General features: G+C 40.7%; 1 protein-coding gene and 1 long non-coding RNA gene across 2 annotated transcripts; both read right to left on the minus strand.

The window, feature by feature from the left end:
• Nucleotides 1–113: 113 nt before the first annotated feature.
• Nucleotides 114–7,693, minus strand: LOC128625299 (taste receptor type 1 member 3). The gene is made up of 8 exons (XM_053653503.1): nt 7,450–7,693; nt 5,715–6,015; nt 5,123–5,479; nt 3,297–3,722; nt 2,992–3,195; nt 2,756–2,876; nt 2,077–2,447; nt 114–1,988 (listed from the first exon to the last, which is right to left on the minus strand). Exons 1-8 carry the CDS (start codon nt 7,665–7,667, stop codon nt 1,308–1,310), a joined length of 2,679 nt encoding a protein of 892 aa, XP_053509478.1. The 5' UTR covers nt 7,668–7,693; the 3' UTR covers nt 114–1,307.
• A 4,022-nt stretch (nt 7,694–11,715) lies between these two features.
• On the minus strand, nt 11,716–15,128 carry LOC128625300 (uncharacterized). The gene is made up of 3 exons (XR_008388906.1): nt 14,594–15,128; nt 13,313–13,372; nt 11,716–11,794 (listed from the first exon to the last, which is right to left on the minus strand). It is a non-coding gene; the product is annotated as an uncharacterized LOC128625300 (long non-coding RNA).
• Nucleotides 15,129–27,680: the final 12,552 nt, after the last annotated feature.

Raw genomic sequence — 27,680 nt, forward strand, 5'->3', positions numbered from 1 at the left:
TTCGCACTCTACTTAGTAAGATAGTACACGGGTTTGGATGAAGCCTACAGCGGCGCCAAATCTCAACAAATTAGCTGTTTTGTTGTGAATGCAGACAGAAACACAAAAGCATTTTAATTTCACTTTATTTATAATAAACTGACCGAACAGTTACAGAGATAACATAGATAATTCTTGTATAAATGTATGTGTATATAGTATATACACTGATTTATATATACACAGTGCCTGTGTTAGCATTAAAGTTTGGTTAGCCTAGATTCAGGGGCGGAAAATAGTCCTTCCTTACTTAAAGTATTACTGGTGTATTTATGCTTCACTTGACTATTACTGAATGCTTATATTCTTACTTATTTAAGAGTAAAACATAGCCTACTTTTTTACTTTAAGTAGTTACTCATTACAAATTCCAGGCTCTTCTTCTCTCATCCAGCTAATAAAGCACACTGTATGTCAATCAAACAGACTCCAGCACCAATCCTAAGTCTATCAGTGTAGAAAAAACAATCAAAATTGTGTCAATTCGTCATCCTTCTCATGCTATGCAATGTAGTTAATGCTATCGCTATCTGTGTGAAGATGGATAAGCCACTGGTCTGCAGTGAGGAACTTGAGGATGAGTGCTCCTGGCCCTACATCAGTAAAAGGTTTCATTACATTTCATTACATTTCATTTCTGGCATTTGGCAGACACCCTTATCCATCGCAACTTACATATATCTCATTTATACAACTGAGCAGTTGATGGTTAAGGGCGTTGCTCAAGGGCCCAACAGTGGCAGCTTGGTGGTGGTGGGATTTGAACTCATGACCTTCAGGTCAGCAGTCCAATGTCCAGTGTCTAAACCAGTGAGGTACCACTGCCATCTCAAACCACGTGGTCTGAATCACAGAGGACGTTCATAAGTGCTACAGTATGTAAAGAGCCGTATAAAATGAGGCGTCTTCTTTACCTCCATAGAGATGTGAACGTCATCTCATTTGAAAAGGCACGTTGAGGTAAATGTACCTGATTTACTAACGTTGGCTGGCTATATTTAACTTAAATTAGCCTATTTTAAAACCCCTATAGTTGCTTATAACAGTTATAGATAAGTAATAAAAGTTAGTTTTCACAAGAAACATGACATTGCTTAATTTCATCAGTTAAAAACATTTACTTTCTTACGTATGTTTAAAAGTAGCAACTTTTTTTCCCTTTTTGGCTGGATACTTCCACTTTTAATTGAGTAAGATTATGAGTATAATTTGTCTGTGTTTTCCACCCCTGCCTAAATGCCTATCACTTACACAACAGGCCGACATGGTTAACTGTTATCCTCTTTATTTTCCTCCTTACTGTCCTCTTTAGTTTCCTCTTTATCCTCATTTTTATCCCCCTCTTTATCATCATTTTTATTATCTGGCTTATTTTTATCTTGTGGTGGCTCCTCAGGTGGTATCGGGGGGATTCCCTCTAAGATCGAGGCGAAATATTCGTTTTTGTTGAGGTCTGGCTCCTTGATTAGGAGGTGACACTTTGGAAGGTAATAACTGACCGTGAGTGCTGTATTGCTAATCAAATTGAACACTACTTGAGCGATCGTCTTCTCTTTATCACCCAGGCCGGCATAGATTGGGATAAATATGACCCATATTACACAGTAGATAAGGCTGGCGATGGTAATGTCTCTAGCAAAGTTATACTGCCTGACTGGCTTTGGCGCCATGAAGGTGCACATGAAGCAGATCAAGGCCAGAAGGCCATTGAAACCCAGCATGAGTCCAAAGTTCAGTATGGGCTCGACAGGGCAGGGCAGGAAACGCTTCACAAAATCCACTTCCAGACTGTCTACCCACATGGTAAGCGAAGGTCCTTCAATGATAAACCAGCCAACGAGCCCTGATTGGACGCCACAACACGCTAGCACCAGACTCCAGCTGCCAAGGCCTTGCAGGTTCTCCATGTTCTCTGGAGCTTTTTCAGGGAACTCGCACACATAAACAATCTGTCAACACAAAGAAATAAACATAATGGGATCATGCAATTTGAACAACATATCTACAAATACTGCAAATTTGACTTTTTTTGCTCACCTGCATGGAGATGGCCAGGAGGGTGGACAGGGCTACAGTGGGGAACATGATATACAGAAGTATCTGAATACGGCAAATGACATCATTCGGCTGACCCAGGTACAGCACCAGACTTATACAGCTTCCCATCAGACTCAGCAGACCCAAGCCACACAGAGGTCCTCCCAATGCTTTCAGGAGTGGCGTCCCTCTGTGTTGGAAGAACAGGATGCCCATTGCTGCCTGACAGGACAGCAGCAGAAGTCCAGCCAGTATCAGGGCTACCGATTCAAAAGATGACCAAGCCAGGTATTCGTAGGTGGGGAAGACGCAGCTAGTACTGCGGAACGTGGACCACTGGCGTGGAGGACATTTGGTGCATTGGATATCGTCTTTGAAGTGAGGAAAATAAGAAGATGTGAAAGTGGCTTTGATATATTTAACCCCTTCAGACCTTCACTGCATAATTGCATTGTAAAAATCATTAACGTTATTATTAGTACATATATCTAGTTGGTACTGATGGTATCAATACCCGAGACATTGGAACAACAAAAAAGAAGGTACAAACAATAATAATAAAAATAGAAAAAGGAGGAGTGGGCGGGATTTGTCATAATTCCTTCTGGAGTGGGCAGAAATGGGAATAAATCATGTCTCTACTGTATACTAATAAAAAAAAACTTTGACTGTTTCTCACCTGTTCTGTTTTGGTAAGTTCCATCTAAACAGTCACTGCAGTCAAAGCAGCAGGAATAAAATCCTTTAACTATGCGCACTTGTCCTGATAGACAGTCTGAGGAGCATGTAGACGTAGGGACCTGTTATAATGTAAGATTTAATGTCAGATTTAAATGAAAAAAATATATATATATATTAATAAGTATATAATAAGTATAAGTAAATTCATGCAGACCGCAGACGTTTCTTTAATACCATATTATTTTTCGTGTGCCATTTTATTAGATTCTTATCCATCGTCAGGTTCTGGACGTAGGTCCCGATGTTTTGGAAGGTCACACTGTTGTTCTGAAAGACCCATGCTAACAAATCGTAGCCGATATTTGGGTTTCCCGCTGTGTCAAAGTTGATTTGTGTTCCATTCAGTGTCATAGAAACCTTCTGTACCCATGGCAACAACTGTGCACAAAATAAAAACAAGAAGAAGAATGGATTTTTTGAGTCGAGTACAGGTCTTGTCATGTTGTGGATCGACTTATAGATGCAGATTGAAATCCTACCTGCCAGGGATAAATATTTTCGGTCTTGGGATCTCTGGTGCACCCGGCTGCGCTACAGTTGAGCATGTTATGTAGGGCCTGGGCCACGCTGTAGACGGCAGTGTAGACGCTGAAGGCAGTGCGACGCACCAGCTCTGTTTCGACGATGCTCACGTTTGCAGGAGAAAGATTCCAGCAGCTTGGACATGGGTTCTCCAGAGGGGAGATGTCAGGATCCGGCTGTGTGATTTGCATTTGGAGTCGCTCTTGCGCCATCTTGGTGAAAAGCTCCTGTACGTATGGGCTGAGCAGGCTGATGGGTTGGGTCGTGGCGGTGAAGCCCAGCACGGTACCAATGGTCTGAATGCCAGGCAGGGTGACGATGCTGCTGTGTACAGCCCATGCCGTGCTAGCAAGCCAGACTCCTGTCATGTTCCTCCTGATTACCTGCAAAAAGAAGAAAAGATATACTGGTGCTAAGAATATTATTACCTTTATCTTTATCCTTTTCTCTTTTTTTAACCAGCTTTGAATTAGCCTATGTGCATTTGATAGGTCATATCTAGAAAACCCGATTAGTACTTAGATGATTTTACAGCAACAGAATTTTAAAATGTTATTTTAAAATACCCAGTTTAGCATTATTTAAGAACACTTTATTTAAAAACCCTTTCAGCTGCTGGGGTGTCACAATACAGTAGATGTGATGAAAATAAGCAATGAAACAAATAAAAGTCACATGACAGGAACTAAATCACCTTTTGTTTCATATTTAATGTTTGTTGATGCTCAAAATGACATCTCTGTACATAATATAAATATGTTTTTTATGTTAATGCGCTTTCATTATTGAATTGTTTTCTATCCGATTCATTTATTTACACGGGTTAATTCTCCACATGTAGGACGTGCGGTTTTATGCATCACATAGCATCACGTGATGTCACGTGCAAGTCCACGCATGCGATTTCATGTCGAAATTCACTTTCGCATGTTTTTCACATGAAAGCACATATTACTCACGTGATCACATGTGCAATCTGTGTGATGATGATTCGTTAAGGGAGGTGCTCAAACAAACCCGGGGCGAAGGTGGATTTTTACACGCACGCTTACGTTCGTATGGATCCAATCCAGATTTTTTTGGGTATTGAGTGTAATGCATTGATGTTTTGTGTATACAATACTCTCAATATTTCATGCATTTAAAAGAAACTGTGTTGGTTTAGTGTCCGGTTCCTGTCTGTGGTCTTAATCAGCCTGATCTTATTTGTCGAGAGTGAATCATCTGAAAATTGTTTTCTTCCTTTTAGCTGGATGTCAGATATTATTTGATGTGAGATTACTTATTAAAGGGTCTGTGTGAGTGCACGGATGTTTTCACTTTCATTAGACAAAACATCTGCTAAACGTTACAGTTGGATGCTAAAAATTTGCATACCCTTAGGACCAAATGACTAAAGGCAAATACATTTAAATGACAGCAACAAGGCATTTAATGTGTTATGTTTCCCAGATGTTCCTCCCTCCAATTTCAAAATGATATTAGTTTAAAAGTTACAAATGTGCATCTCCTTTTGTAAACATGATATATATGTATATATTCTCTAATGATTTGCATTTTATAACACAACGTTTAAAGCAGTTATAAACAGATCAAATGTATGACCTGTTATTGTTGAATAAATTGGAAAACTGCTGTGGTATAAGAAGAATTAAACACTTCAGGGTGTTCTGTTATAGGATAATAATCAACTTCAGGATTGTAACGGTAACTCTTCATCACACAAGTTTAGAATAAAAAAGTCGAGTATCGATGACAACCGGGCAGTATGTTTCTCACTCACCTCTTTGAAGAAGGCGGCACTTGCTTGGGAGGATGCGAACACCACCACGACGCCCACTTTGGCCTCCACTATGCCATCCAGGATCTCTGATATAATGGGCACCGGGTCTTCGTAGACTGGTATCAACCCTTCGTAGGCTACACAAATGCCTCCGTTGGCGGCATTCTGGGATACCTGCTGTTGACCCTGTTTGCCGTAAGTCTCATCACTGCCGATCACTGCCACCCAGTTCCAGCCGAACACCTGCAGCAGCTCTACTATGGCCATGGCCTGCCATCTGTCACTGGGGACAGTGCGCATAAACGACGGGTACGTCAGCTTGTCACTGAACCCGTCACTGCTGGCTCCGTAGCTGATCTGTAGGGGGGAAGGAGCTAGCATGAAAATGAGCTACAGAATTATCTTAACATAGAAATTGCTTTATTTATGTTATTCATTCATTCATTCATTGTTATAAGTGTTTGTTATAACATATTTGCTGGTTCATTTATTAAAATATGTCATGAAAATATTTTTTATTAACACGATATTTTCATATGGCTATAAAACTTTTTTAACGTTTTTAGAGCTTGTTGTTTTCACTGATTCTTACCTGTGGCATCAAGAAAAAGCTGACTAGCTGACTAATGACCCCAGCCATCTCAGAGCTGTATGGGCCGATGACCGCGTGAACTCTGGTCATGTACTCGGTGTAGTTACACATGACGTCCACGTCGTCTGAGACGGCCGTGGTGAAGAACCGCAGTGTGGGCTTCATGATGATCCCCGACTGTCCGCAGTCATCATAGTTCTCGAAACCCAGCGTCATGTTAGGAAGGAGGTCGGGCGTAGCGTTGATCTCGTCTATCGTGTACTTCATCACTAGTGCTAGTGCAAGGCCATACTGATCAACACTGTCATAAAGAAAAACATACTTCACCCAGAACGTCTAGAAAAGCAAGCCTGGAGGAGTATTAAAGGAATACTCAGTATCAGTTAACCATGTGGAAAATAACTGCGGTAAACAGTTAAACCTTTGACCCAGACCTCAATGGATATGACGTCAATTATTTTTTTTGTTTACATTGCTCTACTTTCTATTTCTATAAAACACACATTTTCAGGTTCCTGACTTGATGCAACAGAAAAGCGTCGTGCCTAATAAGATCGCGAGTTTGAATCCTGACAATACCACAGGAATCCGTGGCCAGAAGTTCACTTCATGTGTTTCGGCGGAAGCACGTGTTAGCCTTCACCCTAACTGGATGGTAGCTGTTGAATGATAAGGGAGAGCTGGCTGGTAAAAAACAACAAACAAACAAACAAACAAAAAAACCAATTCAATTTATTTTACTTTTCACAAGCTCTGTGCTCGCAAAACTGAAGCGATCTCACATACGAACGTTTCTTTCTGCGAGAAGTAATTAATAGTACTTTATGCTCACTGATACTACTCTGTATGCTAAGGTCAGCCACACTTGTGCTCTCTATTATAGATCATGTTTAAACACACCACACGATGCCCCACCCCCTCAAACATTTTCAAACTCAACAGTTTCTAGAACAATCTCATTTATGCTAAGTACACTGTAAAACCAGATAAGTTCATTTAACTCAAAAATTTTTAGGAAACTAATTACCTCAAAATTTTAAAGTTGATAAATCAATTTCTTTAAGCCAAATACACTTAAATATAACATAGTCATTCATAGTTAAATGAACTATCTGGTTTTACAGTGTAAAATAAATGTGGTATTAAGATAGTATATAACTTCACCCGACGTGTAAAAATTCTATTATTTTCACGAGTTAGAATACTAGGGTTTACGACTGCTTATAGCTGCTATAACGTAAGTGAGAACAGGAACGAACTTGTTTCATGTTCCTCAACATTAAATATAACTGAACAGATTTTTTTTTTTTTAAAAAAAGCATTGTTTGGCGTTCTTTAATAAATAAAAATTGTACGTATAAGAGTCTGTCTTTATGAGTACGTTTCACGTTAAAATGTTTCCTTTTCTTATCTTTCTAGAGGGACATTTAAATTGTTGTCTGTGGCAGTTGCACAGATGTACATATGTGGTTAGAAAATAAGGTTGCTTTAATATCAAGCAAAGTGAAATAATTGTATGCATATACTCTTTATGGCATATCACATTTGTGTAACAAATCACATAATTGCCTCTGATACATCTTTAAAGTCTTTTTAAATACAAAAATCAGCGTTATCCTGATTCTAATCATTCTTCTTTCAAATCCAAAAAGCTATGCAATCCAGTTCAGCACTCCAGTTCCTCAGAGAACTTCAGGACCTGTAAGCACAAACTATTACTTGTAGAATAATCTACCTTTCGCATTGAATATCGTCCGGTTCCACTCTCTCGGTCAGGTTGCTGGTCAGTTGGTTGATAGGAAAAAGTCCACCAAGTAGAATATCTCCAGGAGACTTGAAGAGATTTGTGGAGATGTTCTGGAACCATAGTGGATTCGTCCCATGAGCAGAACTGAGCATGCAGCACAGAATCAGCAGCTTTGCCTGTCCGGCCACTCTGCAAAACATATTCATCAAATAAGAGAAAACGAGTTGAGAAAATAAGTCAGTTCAACTGGGTTGGCTTCACTTTTTTAGTAGAGACAGATTTTCCTGATGGGCTGGAGACACTGGTGTTTTGTGTCCTAATACTTTGCTCGTGGTCCGTGCTTTGCTATATAGCCGGATGTGTATTTAAATCAGTGGTTTACATAAAGCTGCCATTGAACCCACGCAAGTGTATGAAAATAAGCTGGTAGTGTACGCTGTGTCTTGCTCAAATCCTCAATAATGATTTTACAAAGCCTTATTCATGAAATATTACAAAGAGAAGCAAATTTTGTCCTTAATCTAATATGCATAAATATCTACAGAGAGAATTTAATTTAAAGAGAGTTTTATATTCATTTGAACTAAAATTGCAGAATGGCTGCAGGACTCATTAGTTCTGTCACACTGTAATGAATTTAGAGACTTTTTTTTTTAAAATGTGTTTTCTTTTTTACGTTCATTGGTTACAGACTTGCCACAAATCTATCGCATAAGTGAGAAAGGAGAGCCAGCTGCATGTTCTCATATTTCAGTCACTTGAAGCACATTTCCATGCATTTGCTTGTGGGAATGACTCATAGCTCTTTACTGAACATTTGGAGCAGGGAACAATCAGAAAGACAAATGCCTTTATGTCAAGATTATATGGAGCAACATACGCGAACAAAACGTTTTCACTGAGATGTTTCACGTATGGCCTAAAGTGACAGAAATACTGTACAGTAGCTGTGCAATGACATCAGAGATCAGAGGTGAATATATTGTAAGAAAACTGATCTAGCTCATGACTTTTCTGTCTCAATGTACTCATTCATTAAGACCTCAGAGAGCTCTTGATATTCCAAGACATCTAACTGTATAAGGTTCACTAGTCCATGCAGGATTTCGCAGAGTTTTTTTTTGTGATTGTTGCGGCCAAAAATGTCTGCGAAAATTTTTTTGCTGCAGCTTTTTTTTTTTTTTAAAAAAATTTGCGATGCAATTTACAGAATTTTTATTTTTTGTGCTTTTTTTTGCGGAAAACTACTTGAACTGGCGGATCGTGATCTCGCGAAATTGTTTTGCACAGTGATGTTTGTTGGTAAATGAGACCTTTTAGCTGTATTCACGTTCGACGCACGTGAATCGAAGAGGGCTTTGACTGAATGTGTGCTGTGATGACATCACATGATGTGGAATCTGTGGAAAATCTGTGGTAATTGTGAAAAATTGCACACTGCTCCGAATATTGCGGAGTTTCGTTGATTTGGCGTTCAATTTCTGTGATCGCAAAGCCAATACTTTTTCACATCACTGTAACTATAAATTGATAGATATAAAGTATGATGTGTTGGCCATCAATAAATAAAACTTTTGTAACTGTTTGCAAATTGTAGTATAAGAGGAATAAACCACATTCATTCACATACACACAGTGTGTGTGTGCCCTGTTATCATTGAAATCAGTTTTTAAATCTGATTCACTTTATCCATAGCGCACCTTTTGGAAAAATGTGCATATTTTGCATTCATGTCTGAATGCATACTAGCAAATGTCCAGCACACTCAAGAGATCCCATGATGCACTGCAACAGGCCCAAACTGTGATGATTCTAGATGATACAGACTAGTCATTCTGCCCTATATACATATCTAACTCGGACAAAAACCCAAAATCATCAGCTGTGTTTTCAGTCGGACGTGAATTCTGTGGGAAAGTAAATTTCCTGGTGCACCATGATTACACATTTGCCTACAATATCCTGGTGTCCATGTGGGTTTTCATGCCTGCTGTCTATGTTGATGCCAATTCTTACATTAGCCAAAATGCATCATATCTCCGATGTGTTCGAGCTAATTTAATCACTTGTTAGTAACTTGTTAGAGCTGTGATTTTGGTCATACAGAATTTGCATATGTTTACAGTTGAGTGAAACATTAAACCAAAGTATTAGTACAATGTTTGCATACGTATTTTAGCTGTTCTGGATGTGCCACGAATTTCCAAGTGTTTTGCATGGCTTAGGGCAGGCATGGCGTCGCAAACGTTCTTCTACTTTATCCCTTGGTTGTTGTTTTTTTCAGGACACAAATCAGCAGTGTTGCAATTCCCCAGTTATATTTTGCCTTTTGGAAAAATAGGACTTTTAAGTTTCAAACGGGACTTCTCGTAAATCAGCCGTGGCCTAAACATACACTCACTGTCCATTTTAATAGGAACTCTTGTACGACTACTTGTTTACGCAGTTCTTCGATCAGCAGCACAATGTATAAAATCGTGCAGATACAGGTCAAGAGCTTCAGTTACTGTTCACATCAAACATCAGAATGGGAGGGAAAAAATGTAATCTCGGTGGCTTTCTAAAATGTGACACTAGCCCAAGCCCCCAACACCCAACTATTCAATCTCTTTTTCAATTCCCGCCCATCGCTTCTGAAAAAACTCCAATAGAAACCATCACAGAAGTTCTAATGGTTTCCACTACAAATACCATTACAAAGCATGAGCTAACCATTAAAACCATTTCTATTATTGGTCCTTAATGGTATCCACTAGACATAACATGCCACCAATAGAAGGCAACAAATTACCAGTAGAGACCCACAGAGACCATTACAGTTTCCATTAACCAAAACCAATAAATTTCCCAGTATAACCATTACTATGAGGGTTTTTATTGGGGTTTTTTTTCAGCAGGAATGTTCATGAAGCTCCACCCCCAGGATCTACAGAGGAACATAAAAAAGAGTGCTTATAAAATGACTAACAGGAGGCGCATCAAAACACAAACAAGCAATTCCCGGCCAGTTTTCCAAACAGTATTCTCATGCTAAGGCCACTGCTTAATGCATTGTTTTTTGTTAAGATCATGTTCTACAAATCTTCCAGGTTATTTGTACAAGTAAGAAATAAAAATAAAAGAAACGACTACTGAATGAGCCTGAGCCTCGATTGTCAATTTCCGGCTTGCATTGGTAGAAATAATGAATAGATTTGCACCTGAACTTTGTTGATGGAATGCACTAAGCCTGACTTGACCTATGACCTGTAAGTCAAGCTAGACTACTTCATATATTTCATATATCATACTTCATACTTCATATTGCTTCTCATTTCTTATTTGTGCATCCTCATTTCCTTTCCTTGCATCTTAGCTCCACCCCATTAGGATGTGAGAGAAGGATGCAAGGATGAGATGCGAGGAGAGAGGAACCGAAGCAAGTCGAATGGAATATCCTCGCTCTCTCAAGCATCGCTTCAAAGTGACGTCAATTAATGAAGGGATCTGCACTTCAGGGATCTGCCGTAATGCTTATTTTTGGATGTGTGTTATGTTCTTGGAGCTCGGTTAATAATAACAATCTTAATAAAGCAAAATGCACTGACAGCATGTGAAATGTCTGGGTTATTCCACAATGAATTAATAAACAATACATAAATGATCGCATCTTTTGTGCAGCTTTGCATATCCAAACATGCAAGGCTCAATTTATTACAATACTCATTGTAAGCATATCATTATTTCGTTATATTTCACACAAAATTCCATCACATCATCAAAGGACTTTTTGTTTGAGAGTCTGTGTGAACTTCCTGTTTCTCCTCGACAGGGGGCGATGATCTACAGTCAGATCCGGAATCTAGGCTTACTAATGACTAATGACAATTCCTGCTAAACAAAATCTTGTTCGATCTGAATTGAGGCTCTGCTTTTCGAGAAATTTCACCTCAGGATGTGTATTTGTGATATCACTAAAGAATAAACACAATTAATAGAAGTTTACATTAAAATTTTTTGTTGTTTAATACAAAGTGTTGTGGCCATTAATCACTCCCACAGATAAAATCTGTGTACTCTGAATACATTTTTGATTAACTGAGCAGTAATATTTCCTTGAACAATAATAAAACAGTATGTTATAAGAAAATAACGTGGAAATCAGTTGTTTATTTTTCCTATAAAAGCACCTCAGCAAGAGCGCGGCGTAATGACGCAGTGGATTGCGTTGTGTTACCTCAGCATTCCAGATTCAATCCTGAGCTCAGGTGCGTGTCTGGGTGGATTTTCTGTGCATGCTCTCCCTGTGTCCGTGTGGGTTTCCTCCGGGTTTTTAGGTTTTCTTCCACCTCCCTAAAACATGCCAGTAAGTGAATCGGCTAAGATAAACTGCCCCTTGGTGTGAATGTGCGTAAGCATGCTGTGAGCAAGTGTGAGTGAGTGAGTGGGTGAGTGAGCGAGTGAGTGAGTGAGCGAGTGGGTGAGAGAGCGAGTGGGTGAGTGAGTGAGTGAGTGGGCGAGTGGGTGAGTGAGTGAGTGAGTAAGTGGGTGAGTGAGTGAGTGAGTGAGCGAGTGGGTGTGTGAGTGAGTGAGTGAGTGAGTGGGTGAGTGAGTGAGTGAGTGTGAGTGAGTGAGTGAGCGAGTGTGAGTGAGTGAGTGAGTGAGTGAGTGAGTGAGCAAGTGTGAGTGAGTGAGTGAGTGAGTGAGCGAGTGGGTGATGAGTGAGTGAGTGAGTGGGTAAGAGCGTGAGTGAGTGAGTGGGTCAGTGAGTGAGTGGGTGAGTGAGTGAGTGGGCGAGTGGGTGAGTGATTGAGTGGGCGAGTGAGTGAGTGAGTGTGTGAGTGAGTGAGTGAGCAAGTGTGAGTGAGTGAGTGAGTAAGCAAGTGTGAGTGAGTGAGTGAGTGAGTGAGTGAGTGAACGAGCGAGTGAGTGAGTGAGTGAGCGAGTGAGCGAGTGAGTGAGTGAGCGAGTGAGTGAGTGAGTGAGTGATTGAGCGAGCGAGTGAGTGAGTGAGTGATTGAGCGAGCGAGTGAGTGAGTGAGTGAGTGAGCGAGTGTGAGTGAGTGAGTGAGTGAGCGAGTGTGAGTGAGTGAGTGAGTGAGCGAGTGTGAGTGAGTGAGTGTGAGTGAGTGAGTGTGAGTGAGTGGGTGAGTGAGTGAGTGAGTGAGTGAGCGAGTGTGAGTGAGTGAGTGAGTGAGTGAGTGGGTGAGCGAGTGATTGAGCGAGTGAGTGAGTGAGCGAGCGAGTGAGTGAGAGAGTGAGTGAGCGAGCGAGTGAGTGAGTGACTGAGTGAGTGAGCACATCATGAAGAATTTTATTCTGCTTATACCACAGCAATTTGCCAAGGAATACAGTTTATAATTTATTCATGGCATGGAACGCCACCTTGCACTTTTTATCCAGTTAAAGTTATGGAACTAACCAGTTAGTTTATATTATCAAGCATTTTTTTTAGTTCAACTAAACACACACACACACACACACACACACAAACAGAATGTACTGTAATACACCAGTTTGATTTCATTGTGTCCAAGTGTATAATGCGTTGCCCTGTGCGTGGGTGGAAAAGTCAACCTAAACCCATCCTGACTGTGTGTGTGTGTGTGTATGTGTGTAGGCCTGAGCAAACACGTGTACACGTGACATTGCAACATGCAGCTTGGTTCGTGTTATGCTCCAGATTATGATCCCCCCCCCCGTCTTGTGTGTTAAACCCATGTGGCAAGTCTTACTTGATGAAAAGCTGCATAACACACTGAGAATCCCCTGTATTCTATAGACACAAACATGCTCAAATACACACATAGTCAGATTTACTGCAGCAATGACATCTACAATGCAGATGTATTAGATATACGGTATATATACATGTATTATTGCTCCTTTCTGATGTGTTCCTGAGGTTTCCATTCACACTGTAGGACAGCTCTGCTTGATAATGCAAAAAACAAACACAACAAAACAAGTGATTAACATATCATCTTGTTGCTAGCACAATTTAAAAGGCTGACCTGGTTTTCGAGTAGCTTCAGTGATATTTGGATTTAACCCACAGCATACTACCACTAGATGGCAGATGTTTGTTTTAGGATCGACCCTTCAACCCCGGTGCTAAAGTAAGGATGCTTTGCTGCGGTTTTTCACCATCGTGTCCTGACTCATGCACAGAATCCTAAACTGCGACCGGTTTTCACTACCATTTTGATGATTCAGTTTAGGTTTAGCACATTTTGGAACAGTGTCAGGACGTTGATGGCCTTCGGGTCAGCGGCCGGGTATGCCGTGTAGTCGTGTTTGTACAGCTGATAATGCAGATGAATGTACCTGATTTCAGGGAACACGCCATTTTCAGATCATTACTCATGTTGCTGAGTGTACATTTAAGACATAAGTAGCCCACTTTTAACTGGGTTTCGCTTATTATAAATAATTCACGCTTATTAAGTTAAGCTAGCCATCAAGTATTCCACTAGTCTAAGAGATCAAGTGTAGCCATTTTTATTTTTAAATTTTTTTTAAGAATTCAGCACGCATGTCTTTTGTTGGTAAATTTGAAACCTATCAGACCGAGTGTCGGACTATGCAAATGTCTGAGGCAAAATCTTTCAATCGTGTGTCCTCGCAGAGCTCCATTAACATTTTGTGGAGTGCTCCCTAAGTTCGCCCCTTGGAGAATGGCTGGATCAGCCTCGCTCTAATCTTCATCAGCAGCCCCAAAGAACACTAGGCCCCTTGTTAGCGTGCTGGCCAGACTTACTACAGCCACGGACAAATGATTAACTAGCCCCACACCCTCGCGCTTTCTGTCTCTCTCATAATCTTCCTTGCCTCATATCACCATCTGTCTTCATCTGCACGCCTGTGTGTTCCCATCCAAATGGGGGAAACGTATGCGTTCTGCAAATGTGCAGTCTGGCAAAGAGGCATAATTTGCACTGTTTAGTGACGGAATTAAGCAAATACTAAATGTGTTTCATTCACCAAATCATTTTCAGACCTGTACTGTCACAATAGGGCTTTTTATTAGCTTCCATGCGCAGTGTGTGTGAGTGTGAAAGCGAGGCAAGGGAGTGTTAATGATGATTGTATGCATTGGCTTAGCCTGCCTCATAAGGTTAAACACACGACACATCCTCGCTTCCTGCTCACCCCCTTTATCTCCAGCTGTCCAACCTGTTCTTCTAGTTGACGAGGACTGTGTGTAACCATGGGTGTATGCAGTTCGCACGCACCCACACACTTTTAGTCTAGGAAATGAACTTCGTTCAGGACTTTCTTTTTTCTTTTTTTTCAATCAGACATCAACTTGAGCTGTCATCCACTTCTAAAATGTGACCTCTGTAATTCAACTGGTGCTGTAACACTAAGTGACAGAAGACTGCCGGAAGGTCTGGGAGGGGAACGAACAGGTAGAATAAAAAAAATGAACAAATACACAGAAACTCTGACCCTGTAACATATGTGTGTATATAATAAAAGGCAAATACCTGGAACAAATTGTATTTGAACCACAGAGGCCAAATAGACAAATTGGATTTAAACCCTCAGGCCAATGTTGCCGAACTGGGCTGGATGTTATCTTCATTTCGGCCATCTTGGAAAACTGAGCTTAGTTTATATGTAGCTAATGAGCCCTTCAAATGCGGCACTGTGGTCTCTTGCAGCATCTTGACCCTATTATATTCACCCCTTTTCCAGTTTTTCCACAGTTTGTAGTGTTATAAGCTGGAAATGAAATGGACGTAATTGGGATTATATGTCAGGAATCAACACAAAATAACCCACAATACCAATAATGATATATTATCAATATATATCAGTATAAATCAATATAATTTACAAAATTATTTCCAACAAAAAATATATATATATAAAAGTTGTGATTGCATAAGTATTCACCCCCATTATTGTGACATCCATTAATTAGTTCTGGTGCAACCAGTTGCCATCAGAAGTCATATAATTACTTGAATGGAGTCCAGCGGTGTGCAGTTAAAGTGTCATGTGATCTCCGTATAAATACACCTGTTCCTGGAAGGCCCCAGAGTTTGTTAGCGGACCAAGGAGTTATCAAAAGACCAAGGATTTATCAGAAGTACAGGACAAAGTCCTGCAAAAAGATCAGTCAAGTTTTGGTTATAGAAAAAAAATAGCATAAACTTTGAACAACTTGCAGAGCATCGTTAAATCTATTATTTAAAAATAATAGACTGTAAACCAAAACTCAGAGACTGGGTAAAAAGACGATTAGTCAGAGAAGCAACCAGGAGGCCTGAAGGAACTGTAGAGATCCACAGCCCAGAAGAAAGCAATTACTGAAAAAACAAAAGCCTTATGAATTTGCATTTCAAATGCATGTTGGGGACTCACCAAACGTGAGTAAAAAGGTCTGATGAGACTAAAATGAAATTTGTTCAAATTAAAAGTGGCGCATTTGGAAGAAACCCATCGAAGCTCATCATTCTGAGAACACATTCCCACAGTGAAACACGGTAGTGGTAGCATCATGTTGCAGGGATGCTTTTCATCAGCAGGGACTGGGAAACTGGTCAGGGTTGAGGGCAAGATGGAGGAGGAGCTAAATACAGGGCAGTCCTACAGTAGAAGAAAACCTGTTCCAGTCTACAAGAAATTTGAGACTGAGGCAGAGGTTCACCCTCCGACAGGAGCACGACTCGAAGCATACCACCAAAGTAATACTGTAGTGGTTCTACACCAAGAACTCCTGGGACATTAACCTGTCATCCACTCCAAAAGACTGTCCCATAGAGGTTTGCTTTGGGTTGTGATATGTTAAGAAGGCCATAGCATATGATGGATGTGGAATGAGGCCATACTCATCAGGATAGAAATGATTCCTACTAGAATAAAGGTGATCAGACAGAAGAACTTTGTACTGTTTTTGAATCATGCCTCCGTCTAAGCTGACAAGACTACTCAAATATTGCAGCAAAATAAATAAATGCCACCCACACCGTTTTTCCTGTAATTTATCACATCCATTTAAAAAATACCAGACCAACAAGACCAACTCGTTATTATAGCTGGAGGATATAGCTACGATCAAAGAAGTTCATGGATTGACCTATACTGTTGGGTTTTGCTAGGGAAAAAGTTTAAAGCACATCCTCAGAGTCCACAGTGAGAATGATAAATTTGTCCAATTTATCATCTAGTTGTTTTTTGTTTGTTTGTTTGTTTGTTTGTTTTTTGAAACAGCATTTGCCATGTCCTCAAAGTCCAAGCGGAAATGTGGAGTCATAAAAAGGGTGAAAGAACAATGAAACTGACAATGTGGGCTCGGGGCAGTGGTTTAGACCATGTCATTAACCTCAGCAGGTGGTCATTCCTGGAAATGTGTAACTTGTAGCACACACACACACATACAGACTGTCTCAGGCTCATGTAGTCTATGGGTGAGCAGCTGGACAAACATCCATGAAGTGGGTGGCTGCTTGTGAACAGTACCAAATTGTTGTCGCCACGGTGTGTGTGTGTGTGTGTGTGTGTGTGTGTGTGTGTGTGTGCATGTGCATGTGTATGTGTGTGTTTTGTGGAATTTTACCAGGCCAGGCTTATATAAGTGACGAATGGGCTGGGACGAGCCATACAGAGCTACAAGGTCTCTGGCCTCTGTTCGTTTCACCCTAGCAACTAATAGTCTCAGTTACCTGCTCTGCTTTCTGCTGCTGTCGCAATTCATTTATGAGCAGATAAGGATAGAGCTGAGTGCAAAAGTTTGCTCACTCTAAGAAGAGAATATTTATTTTTAAAATAAAAAATACCTTCAGAGTGTGAGGTCGCACCAATTTTCCTTTATTTCTACAAAAGTAGTCAAATAATGTAAAGTATATAGATAGATAGATAGATAGACAGATAAAGAGAAAAACTAAATGAGTTTAAAAGTTTGCATCTCCCTTACTGAATGTGATATTGATTTTTGATTATACTTTCATTCCAAACCATATATCCAAGCACATTCTGGATCTTCTCACTTGCACCTGGTACGTCCTCCCTGACTCACTGTATACTCTATCCGTTAAATAATGTGTGTGTGCATCAGACCCTTTGATGGCCTCGCATCCCATCCAGCTTTTAACATCCCACAGAGCGCTATTAATTCCATTATTTGGATTTTTAAAAACAGCACGACCGTAACTCTGCCTGGAGGAAAACTACCAAGCAACCAACAGGCCAAGGGCAACTCTCATCATGATACTACTGTACCACCACCACCACCACCATCACCTCCACCACCACCATCACCACCACGCTTCACACCGTGACGAGCCATGCATTTTGTACCAAAGCCAAAGAATTCAACTTTGGCCTCGTCATACGAGAGAAGCTTATTCCACACACCAGAATTCGGTTTGTTTTTTTCTCTGGCAGGGTTTCCTTTTCCAATTGAACCAGATGCAGAATGCACTTTAGAGATAAAATACTTTGCTTTTGATCTCTCTCTCTCTCTCTCTCTCTCTCTCTCTCTCTCTCTCTCTCACTCTCACTCTCAATTAGCTACAAGAACCATTTCTTTAAGTGTACCTAAGAACTTTTCTTTCACAACTAAATCTCATGGCTCTTTATTTAACCTGTTTAATTGTTCTAACTGCGTAGAACAAGAGGAGTGAGTGAGCCTGTTTTTAGGAGCAGAAGCACATGGCCATTCTGATTCTTGGCCTTCGAGTGCCCTGGAGGGACAATGTGCATGCAATTATCTCACTTCCAGGTATCCGATTAGTCACTGGCCATGACATGCTTGTGCGAATGCTTTTTACTGAGGGCATTTTTACAGGGTAATACCATTCTCATCTAACTGCAGAATAAATACTACAGGAACAGTGGGCATGATTCTTCAGAACCGACTGAAAGTCAGACAAAGCAGGAATTGTCATGATAGCTCCCTCTGTGATTTTGGCATGTCCGACGATTCAGATCTTTGGCGTGGCTAATTAGGAGTCACATATAAACCAGTATAATTAGTGAGTAGGTTAGTATATTTTATATATAATATATTGAGCCTTTTAAAAGTCACAAATTATTGTAAGGAGAGACGTTTACTTTACATGCTAATGCAAAAAATTTGACCTGAGTTCTTACTTAAATAAGCAAGGAGACACTTTTCAAGAGGTCTTGAGAGATGCTTTTTGCTTTAACTAAGAAAAAGAAGCTGATTAGAAGTCATGTAAGAGGAACCTTGTAAGAGGAACGCTGTCCATCACCAGCTTGCAAAATATACAAGCGTAACAACTAAGTGAAGTACGTACTGTCGATTTTGCAGTGGCGTCTCTCCGAGGAAGCCAGATCACCCTCGGCCTTCTCCATTCCTCTCTCTCCAAAAGCCTTTAATTAACAAAACAGTAGTTGTACTAGAGAGAAATTTCTCCTCTTTTCCATTAATTTTTGGAGTCACGGGCCCAGGGGCAGCTGTGTAGGCGAAGGAAGGAAGACAGAAAGAGAAAGCAAGATGAAAAGAAACGTGAGAGTAGGGTCGGGGGAAAAGAAACGTCAGGAAGGGAAATGTAAAGAAGCGATGCTGATGGATGACACACGATCTGCTTGTCTGAAAGGAAAAGGATTCGCTTTCCAAGTTAAAACGCAGGTTTAAAGCTGGTGCTTTTTCTGGAAAATAGAACCAGAAATTTGCATTTCTATTTTAAGTGCTCGCTTTTTTTTTTTTTTCCAGCTTAAAGGGCGATTGTTTAGCACACCTGCGACCGAAGTGAGATAATGATGCAATTTCCTGTAATCGATATGTTAACAGGATTGCAGAATGAGTCGGTCATGCTCACTTCTGGCACAACAGTCGTCTCTTGTTGAAGTACACCTTTTTTGGCTTAGTAATGAAAGATGACTCAAGCTGCCTCTTTTGACACTCGAGGTTCTTTACGCTACAATGGCCATCCGACAGGAAATTCCACATTGCATGACTGTGAGACTGAGGATGACAATAGCAGTCAGTGCTTCTGTCACGTTTTACAGCCATCACACCTCTTGTAACGCTAGCAAGTAGAGATCAGGGATCCCGCAGGATAAAAAAAAAAGCACTTTTACCAGGAATATTAAACTTGCATATTACTGTAGGTTTTAAAATGTTCAATGGCATCCAAGATTTAGTTTGTGATGACATTTTTGAATCAGCTTTTATTTATATATTTATTTTTCTTTAGAATAAACGTCTTTCCATGACATTTTTCTCGAACTTCACTTTTAGCGACACAGCTCCATCTCTATGTAAAGAAAGCCATGCGATGGCGCTTTATTCCTTAAATCAGTCCAGCTCTCACACCTTCTCATCTGTACTCTCCACCTGAACAGATCAGATTCTCAAGCATTCAACATTCTCGCTATCACCATGCTAACAAGATCACCAACTAGCCGAGCCGAGTCTCTGCAGCGTTGCATCCTGGAACTTTTGAGTCTCGTCTGAAAAGTTGGATTTCTCTTTAATATGATACTCACCAGAAAATGAAAAGCGAGTGCGAAAAGAAGCTCCTCCTTCTTTTGTTTATAGGGGTCTGAGAGTGAAACCTGATTGTTATTGCTTACGTTTGAGAGTGTTTGAAACGTTCCTCCTATTAAACGCCGTTTCTGAGTGCGCTAGCAACGACAACGTGCCCTGCTAACTTCTCACAGGAATAACGCAGGAACATATAGCACCAACCAACAAATTAGCACCAATGATCACTAAATGACTAAATTACAAATATTTAAGTATAAACATATTTAATGAGTCTTCGTTTAACACGTGCTTGCATGGCTCTCGATTGGTGTGTTCACCTTACTCGTTTATTCATCTTCAGTAAATTATTTATTCTGGTTTAAATTACTAAGTAAGGAATAAAACACGAAGGGGTCACCGTTATAGGAAAGTAATGCACGACACCAAACCTCAAAGTGAACCATTTTCCCATTACAACACATTTAAAAGTGCTTTATTACACTTATTTAGTTACATTTTTAGTTTTGAGTTTATTAATGAAACAAGATTATTATTATTATTAATTAACAAGATTTTTAAAATCAGTTTATAGTGACATTTAAAATTTCAAGAAACAAGTTAATTCTATATCATTAAAAAAATTATTTTAAAAATCTCTCACACACACACACACACACACACACACACACACACACCTCTACTAGCAGATGAGAAACCCCGTGTAGGTTTACTCTCCTTAAATCTTACCCTCACCTGTCAGTAATGTAATCTGTGCACCTGTCCTCACGCTGATCTACCTGTTTCGTGTGTGAGTGACATAGTCACGTGAGACTCCATGGAGGGTTGCGTGTGAAGAGCCAGGCTGGTTTGTAGCGTTAAGGCTAAAATAAGCAGGAGGATGGTTCAGGTGCGTCCCTCCACTTACAAAACACCTGCATTGGGGTTAATCACACTTCTACCTGCACCAAGCCTACTGCACTCAGGACTCACACACACACACACACACACACACACAAGAGAGGGCGTGTTTTTTTTTGATCGAGGAAAGAAGAGAATGGGAGAAGGGTATAAAGTGTACTAATACCTAGTTTCATTTGTACTCAACCCAATCAGGAAGGTCTCATTAAAAAGATTACTTTCACGCACTGTAGTCAGCTTTGCCAAGTCAGGCATAATACACACGCAGGTGCAAACGTCCAGGCTGAAATCCTTTGACGCTTAGCAGCAAAATTACTGGTTTTCAGAGGAGCGTAGAGCAAAGAAATCTGGGGAGGAAGGGAGGAAGGGAGGAAGGCGAGGGCAGAATAAATGGAGACAGTACAATTCAGGAAACAGGAAAGAACATGTACATGATCAGTGTTTCAAAAGTAATTACCCAGAACGAACAGAACGCATTGACCGGACCGACAATACAGCAAAGCCGGAAACAAACACCGTACATTTTTAACATTCGGGTTTTCTTAACTGAAATTTTTGCATCTTAACAATAATTTTACTTCCTCGTATATGATAACGAGTCTTTATTAGTCACATGTACATTACAGCACAGTGAAATTCTTTTTTTTGCATGTCAGGAAGTTGGGGTCAGCTTGCAGGGTCAGCCATGATGCGGTGCCCCTGGAGCAGAGAGGGTTAAGGGCCTTGCTCAAGGGCCCAACAATGGCAGCTTGGCAGTTCTGGTGCTTGAACCCCTGACCTTCCCATCAGTAACCCAGAGCCCTAACCGCCAAACCACCACTGCCCCTTGTATTTGTATAATAGTAGATTATAGTTTAGAAAAAAGTTTTCACAAAATTTCCACTTACCTCCAATGTATTCAATCCGAGACATTTTTTGGCATCCAAGTTCAGCACTGTTGCACTCGAGCTATGGCGTTAACGCAGCTCGTCGTGCACGTTGCATGCTGAAATCATCATGCATTCATTTTGTAATCTTACACAGATTACAATTGCCATTGTAGTTTCTGATGCTAACTGACACAATATTACCAGTAAAAAAACCCCCCAATTGTTATTATATTTTTATTTTCAGTTATAAAGTGATGTGACAGTTTGGCTTGTTGACACATGACATGGCCTGCTTGAGTATACATTGTAATTACACCATTATGCAATTGTATTTAATCATTGTGTTCAATATTTCCTTTTTTCTTAGTCACCTCTGTGTCATCTGCTACTGTCCAGCCTCCGTCTTAATGTTCTGTGCCTTTCTGCTCGCCCTGATGACATCAGGGAGGATTATATAAGGGAAAGCAGAGCGACAAAAAGAACAAGGCTCATGAGTACGTCACCAGGAAGCACGTCATGGTATGTGTCTAACCTTTCTTTTGTTAATAACAATAAAACTTCACACGACAGATGAGTTAACCCCAGCAAACTATATTATAATTGGGAGGAGCTTGCAATTTTTCACGTGACGTCATCACGACGCGCATCGCGAAGCGCATTCAGCCGAAGCCCTCTCTTCGATTCACGTGCGTCGAACATGATTACAGCTAATAGGTCTCGTTTACAAACAGACATCACTGCGAAAGGCCGTGCGAAACAACTTAGTGCGATTGCGATTTCACCAATTCAAGTTGCACCGCAAATTCTGAAAATTGAACAGTTTTGGCCGGAACAAAGAAAACCATTGAAATCCTGTATGGACTGATTAAGGCTCTGAAGTGATGCGATGGGAAACGCGTTCTCTCATCAGGAGAGCGCCATCCGCTGGAAACCAAGACAGTGCAATTGGTCCTCTATCACGTGTTCATCTTAGAGATGTTAGCCAATCACTGGTGTTGGAGAAGTCATGAATATAGAAAAGGGCAGTTAGTGCGTTCCTCTGAGCGTGTTGAGCTGCGCTATGAAGTTGCACGGTCAGCAGTTTGTAAAGATACTGTGGATTCACGTGTCTTGGGTCATAAAGAAAAAAACTTTTGTTGGGAGACTTTGTGTGATAAAGGAGGAAGGAGCTATTGGGTGAGGATTGCTATCAATTAATAATATACAAAAAAATAATAAATAACCCAAATGTCTGCAAAGAAATAAAAGTGTCAGTCAGTGTTGACTGACACTGGAGACTCCTTCCATCCATCCATCTTCTATACCGCTTATCTTACAGGGTCACGGGGAACCTGGAGACTATCCCACAGAGCATGGGACACAAGGCGGGGTACACCCTGGACGGGGTGCCAGTCCATCGCAGGGCACAAACACATACACATTCACAGACACACATTCATACACTACGGAGCCTACCATGCATGTCTTTGGACTGGGGGAGGAAACTGGAGTACCTGGAGGAAACCCCCGCAGCACAGGGAGAACACGCAAACTCCGCCGTGGCGGGAATCAAAGGCCCGACCCTGGAAGTATGAGACGAACGTGCTAACCGCTAACCTACCGTGCGCCCAAGACTCCTTCCATAAATGTTAAATGAGCATCTCCTCACAGAAAGCTCACCATCTCAGTTATTATACGTTTTCTTGTATAATACGTTCTTGTATTATACGTTTTTTTTCCTCAATGAGGAGGAGAGATGTAATGATAGTCAGACAGACAGTGAATCATCCAGAATAGGTTCGGTGTGTATTTCACTGCACGACCAGCTGAGACGCTTCCGTATGTTTGACATTACGACTGTGCAGATCGCCCCACACTTGTCCTCATGATGATGGTGGGAAAAGTCTCAGGAAACCACTTGTCCTAAAGTGCACTTTTCTCTCTCCCGGTCCTTCCCTTCTCTTCCCTTCCCTGTTAGCATGATGGTGGTTTTCTCCTTCATTTTTCTGACATACTCCGGCACTGACATGCACAGCTATGACTCATAAGGTTCTCTGTGCACCCTGCTAGCCCACGAATAACTTTTTCACAAAGAACTGACTTGCACCCCATTGGACAATTTCACAAGGTTACTATTACAGGGGTGGTCTTTCCCAGCAATCGTTATTTGTGTATCCTGACAGTATTGGGTATTTACATATTAGACAACGGTTTGAGCTGAGATTATGGTGCAGATTAGGCTTTTTGACAGCCGGATTAGCGAGATTAAAGGGATCGAGCGAGATGTTGTGGGAATGCACAGACAAGCATTCGGTTGCTAAGAGGAGAAAACACTCCCTTATCTGTTCTTTTATCTGTTTTTTTTTTTTTGTCATTGTCGGGACTTTTGGCTGGTCCCCACGAAGAAAACTGCATGTTGTTTATTTATTTATTTCCTCTTCTTCTTCTTCTTCTTCTTTTTTTCAAAAAACTGCAGCTTTAATTGAAAAGATCTGAAAGGTTTCCTTTTGGTTAATGAGGTAAAGGTTAAGATTTGGGTTAGGTTTAGGTGTATCTTACCTTTAATTAGCTGCATTAATAACGATGTCAATGGAAGATCCTTACAAGGATAGAAAGACAAACTCTGACTGAAGCCACTGCCACACACACACACACACACACACACACACACACACACACACACACACACACACAATTACATGTTCACCCCTTTATTTCTTTCTGGAGCCCTGCTTGTTTGCTCATGTCAGATTTCTGGTAATGCTTCAGGAATTCGTGGAACCAAAGTCGCTGAATTCCTCTGGACTACCTCGTGTTTTGGGTTTGCTGAACCTTGGATTTCCGCCCCACTCACTCACTCGTGTATGACTCACAGAGTGTGTGGTATTCAAGGTCTGACCGCCTCGCGCAATGCACCCGCCTCGCTGTGTTTATCTTAAAGCCATCTGACTTCTTGTCACTGTATTTTTCTTTTTCAAGAATAGGCCAGGTGACATAAGGATTACCAGGGCTCGCCTGGCACGTTGTCCCTTTACAAATACATCCAGGTCCTTCCTACGCCGTCATCTCGTCACTTCTCAGTCTCTGGAACACCACTTATTATCCACCACTCCTGCATAAACCTGCTCTTGCCAGCGAGTGGAATCTAAACTTCTCACCAGTCCCTAAAGCTGTCCAGTGAAAATCAAATGACTGTACTTTTCCATAGAGTTTGGGATTTGGTTATTATTTTCATCACCTGAGCTATTAATTTAATTATTATTATTGAGCCACCTCATTTCCTTTCTTCGCTCCTTGTCTAATTTCTTGTCTGAGGACTGAAGAAAGGATGCAAGCAGAGGAAACTATCAAAGGAAGTTGCGTTGTCGGGGTATTGGTGGTCCTTACGTCAATCTCTGTGTGAGCTTGTGCAGGCTACACCGCCTCCAGCTATACGTAGAGATACCACTAAGATAATGGTATGGTTTAGGATGTAGCCAGTGGTGGACTCTATAGAAGTACACCGTACATGTTACTGAATTGAAGTACTTTATTTAAGTATGCATACTTTCCCATTTTTGCAGGCTTTATACTTTTCCGTTACTAGATTTCGAAAGAAAAATATCCTTCTTTCACTCCATTACTTTCTGCAGCAATGATGTCAATCGTTAATTATTATTATAATTATTATTATTATTAAGATAAAACCAAACCGGCTCAGATATCTGAATACGACACACTTTCAGACTGAAGCAGACCGATCACAGTGCAGAGCACCATTTAACTGGCCGAGAAAGCTAGCTGTAAGCCGTCCACCATAACATACAGAGTTTCCCGTCTGGCGGATCAGACCAGGCTGTGGAGCACCCGTGGCCTTATCTCAGAGAGATGTTTTGAAATATGAGAACAGAAGAATGACTCCTTTATTTTCAGAGGCATCTCCCTGGGTTACAGAGGATCTCGGCATGCAAAACTTTACCGTCTAATTTGAGTTACACAGTGCCTGATGATTTAATAAATACGAAGACGGTCTCTAGAAACTGATTGTCAAAATAATATTACTAAAATAACTCAGAACTTAACTTCTAACACCTACTGTAGGTACAGTTAAAAGCAAGTTTAACTCAAGTAGAAATATACACTGATCGGCGATCGTAACATTAAAACCCACCAAAGTGAATAAGACTGATTATCTCATTAAGGTGGTACCTGTCAAGTGAACAGTCAGATGTCGAAGTTGACGTGTTGGAAGCAGGAAAAATGGGCAAATTGTGACGGCTAGATGACTGGGTCAGAGCGTCTCCACAACGGCAGGTCTTGCAGCGTATACAGGGGTTAGTACCTACCAAATGTGGTCCACGGAAGGACAACCAGGTCAGGGGTGCCCAAGGATAACTGATGTGAGTGGGGACAGAAGGGTAACCCGTGTGCTGGCGCTGATAGAAAGGAGTCAGAACACAGTGCGTCACAGCTTGCTGCGTATGGGTTCTGTGTAGCTGCAGACCGGACAGAGTGCCCATGCTGACCCCTGTACACCTCAGAAAACTCCTACAATGGGCATCAGAACTGGACCATGGAGCAATGGAAGAAGGTGGCCTGGTCTGATGAATCACGTTTTCTTTTACATCACGTGGATGGCCTGGTGCGTGCATGTACGTCGCTGACCTGGGGAAGAGATGGAACCGGGATGCACTATGGGAAGAAGGTGAGCTGGCATAGACAGTGTGATGCTCTGGGCGATGTTAGGCATGTGGTTTTAATGTTATGGCTGATCAGTGAAAATAGAAGAGTTCTACTTTTACTCAAGTAGCCTGTTAGCTGAGGTATCTCTACTTTTAGTCGAGTGCAGGATTGCTGTACTTTGTCCAACACTGGAAAGTTCATTGTCTTCTTATCAAAAACAAACATCAATTGAAAGGCAAATCAAATATTCAGATTTTGTCAAATAATTCTCCTCATTTCAAGTTATTCTTACTTATTTTTTTAGAAAGAACAAGAATTCAAGCTTAACATTCAGAAATAAAATGTCAAGAATATGCTTAATAATCTTACATATGTATTTTCTAATATTTCCTAATCATAAAATTAGATGATGTGAAATATATTAGCCAACATTCACGTTTTCGATGAAGACTAAGATCAACGAAAAATGTCCATCAACAGCCTTATTTCCGTGATGAATAATAAATGATGACTACAAAAAATAATAATAATTCACCTTTTTGTTCCAAATATACAGTATGATGAAATAAAACTGAGAAGAGAATTTCATAATTGGGCAAAAGTGAAATCTTCTGAATGTAGGATCTGGGCTAGAAAGAAATCAGCCAGAGCATTGCTTCTTCATGCCGTTCGGTATATTTTATTTGCGATCGTTGGTGTCGCTGCTGCACAAACGTCAAAGATAACAGCAATGATTCTGATGTGGAGGCCAAAAGCGAGAGCTTATTCTAATATCCTTTTAGCTTAGACTTGCTAGTCCATATTAAGACTAAATCCAAATGATTTATTAATATAAGCATTCCACCTAACATTCAGATAATAAAGGTTGGATTAGCAACGCGACGATTTGATGCAAGTTTGTTTTACAAAAACATGTTGCTCTGTTAAGATGAATGTGTAAGTTGCACTGTCATACATCTGAAAGGAAATGGGTGTAAAGATCATGATCACTTTATACTTAAATGTAATTAGCTATAAATGTTAATCTGAAGTATTTAGTACTTACATATTCTACCTGTAGGCGCTTTTACTCTGGCAGCTCTTTGCCTCCCTCTCTTTTTTTCCGCTCAAACTTCTCGTCCAGTTTTGCAGGTACTCTTATAAAACCACTCTATAAGGGATGAAATATGGAGGCATGCCCATTAATCATAAGTTATGACTGTACTGCTGTCTGCTCTGTGTGTGTGTGTGTGTGTGTGTGTGTGTGTGTGTGTGTGTGTGCACGCTGCATTTCTCTGTTACTGCTTTGCTGCTCTTCAGGAATGCAGTTCGTGGCACACGCACTGTGCAAAAAAACAGACGTCCATACACACAGACGCTGGCTGAC

This window comes from Ictalurus furcatus, chromosome 21 (assembly GCF_023375685.1).
Source record: "Ictalurus furcatus strain D&B chromosome 21, Billie_1.0, whole genome shotgun sequence".
Lineage (NCBI taxonomy): Eukaryota > Metazoa > Chordata > Actinopteri > Siluriformes > Ictaluridae > Ictalurus > Ictalurus furcatus.

Coding starts and splice junctions, on each gene's coding strand:
- LOC128625299 (XM_053653503.1), bottom strand. CDS start 7,667: ATGAATATGTTTTGCAGAGTGGCCGGACAGGCAAAGCTGCTGATTCTG. Junction 3,723..5,122: donor GTGCCGCCTTCTTCAAAGAG/GTGAGTGAGAAA, acceptor TTCTTTTTGCAG/GTAATCAGGAGGAACATGAC. Junction 2,877..2,991: donor GGCACACGAAAAATAATATG/GTATTAAAGAAA, acceptor ACATTATAACAG/GTCCCTACGTCTACATGCTC.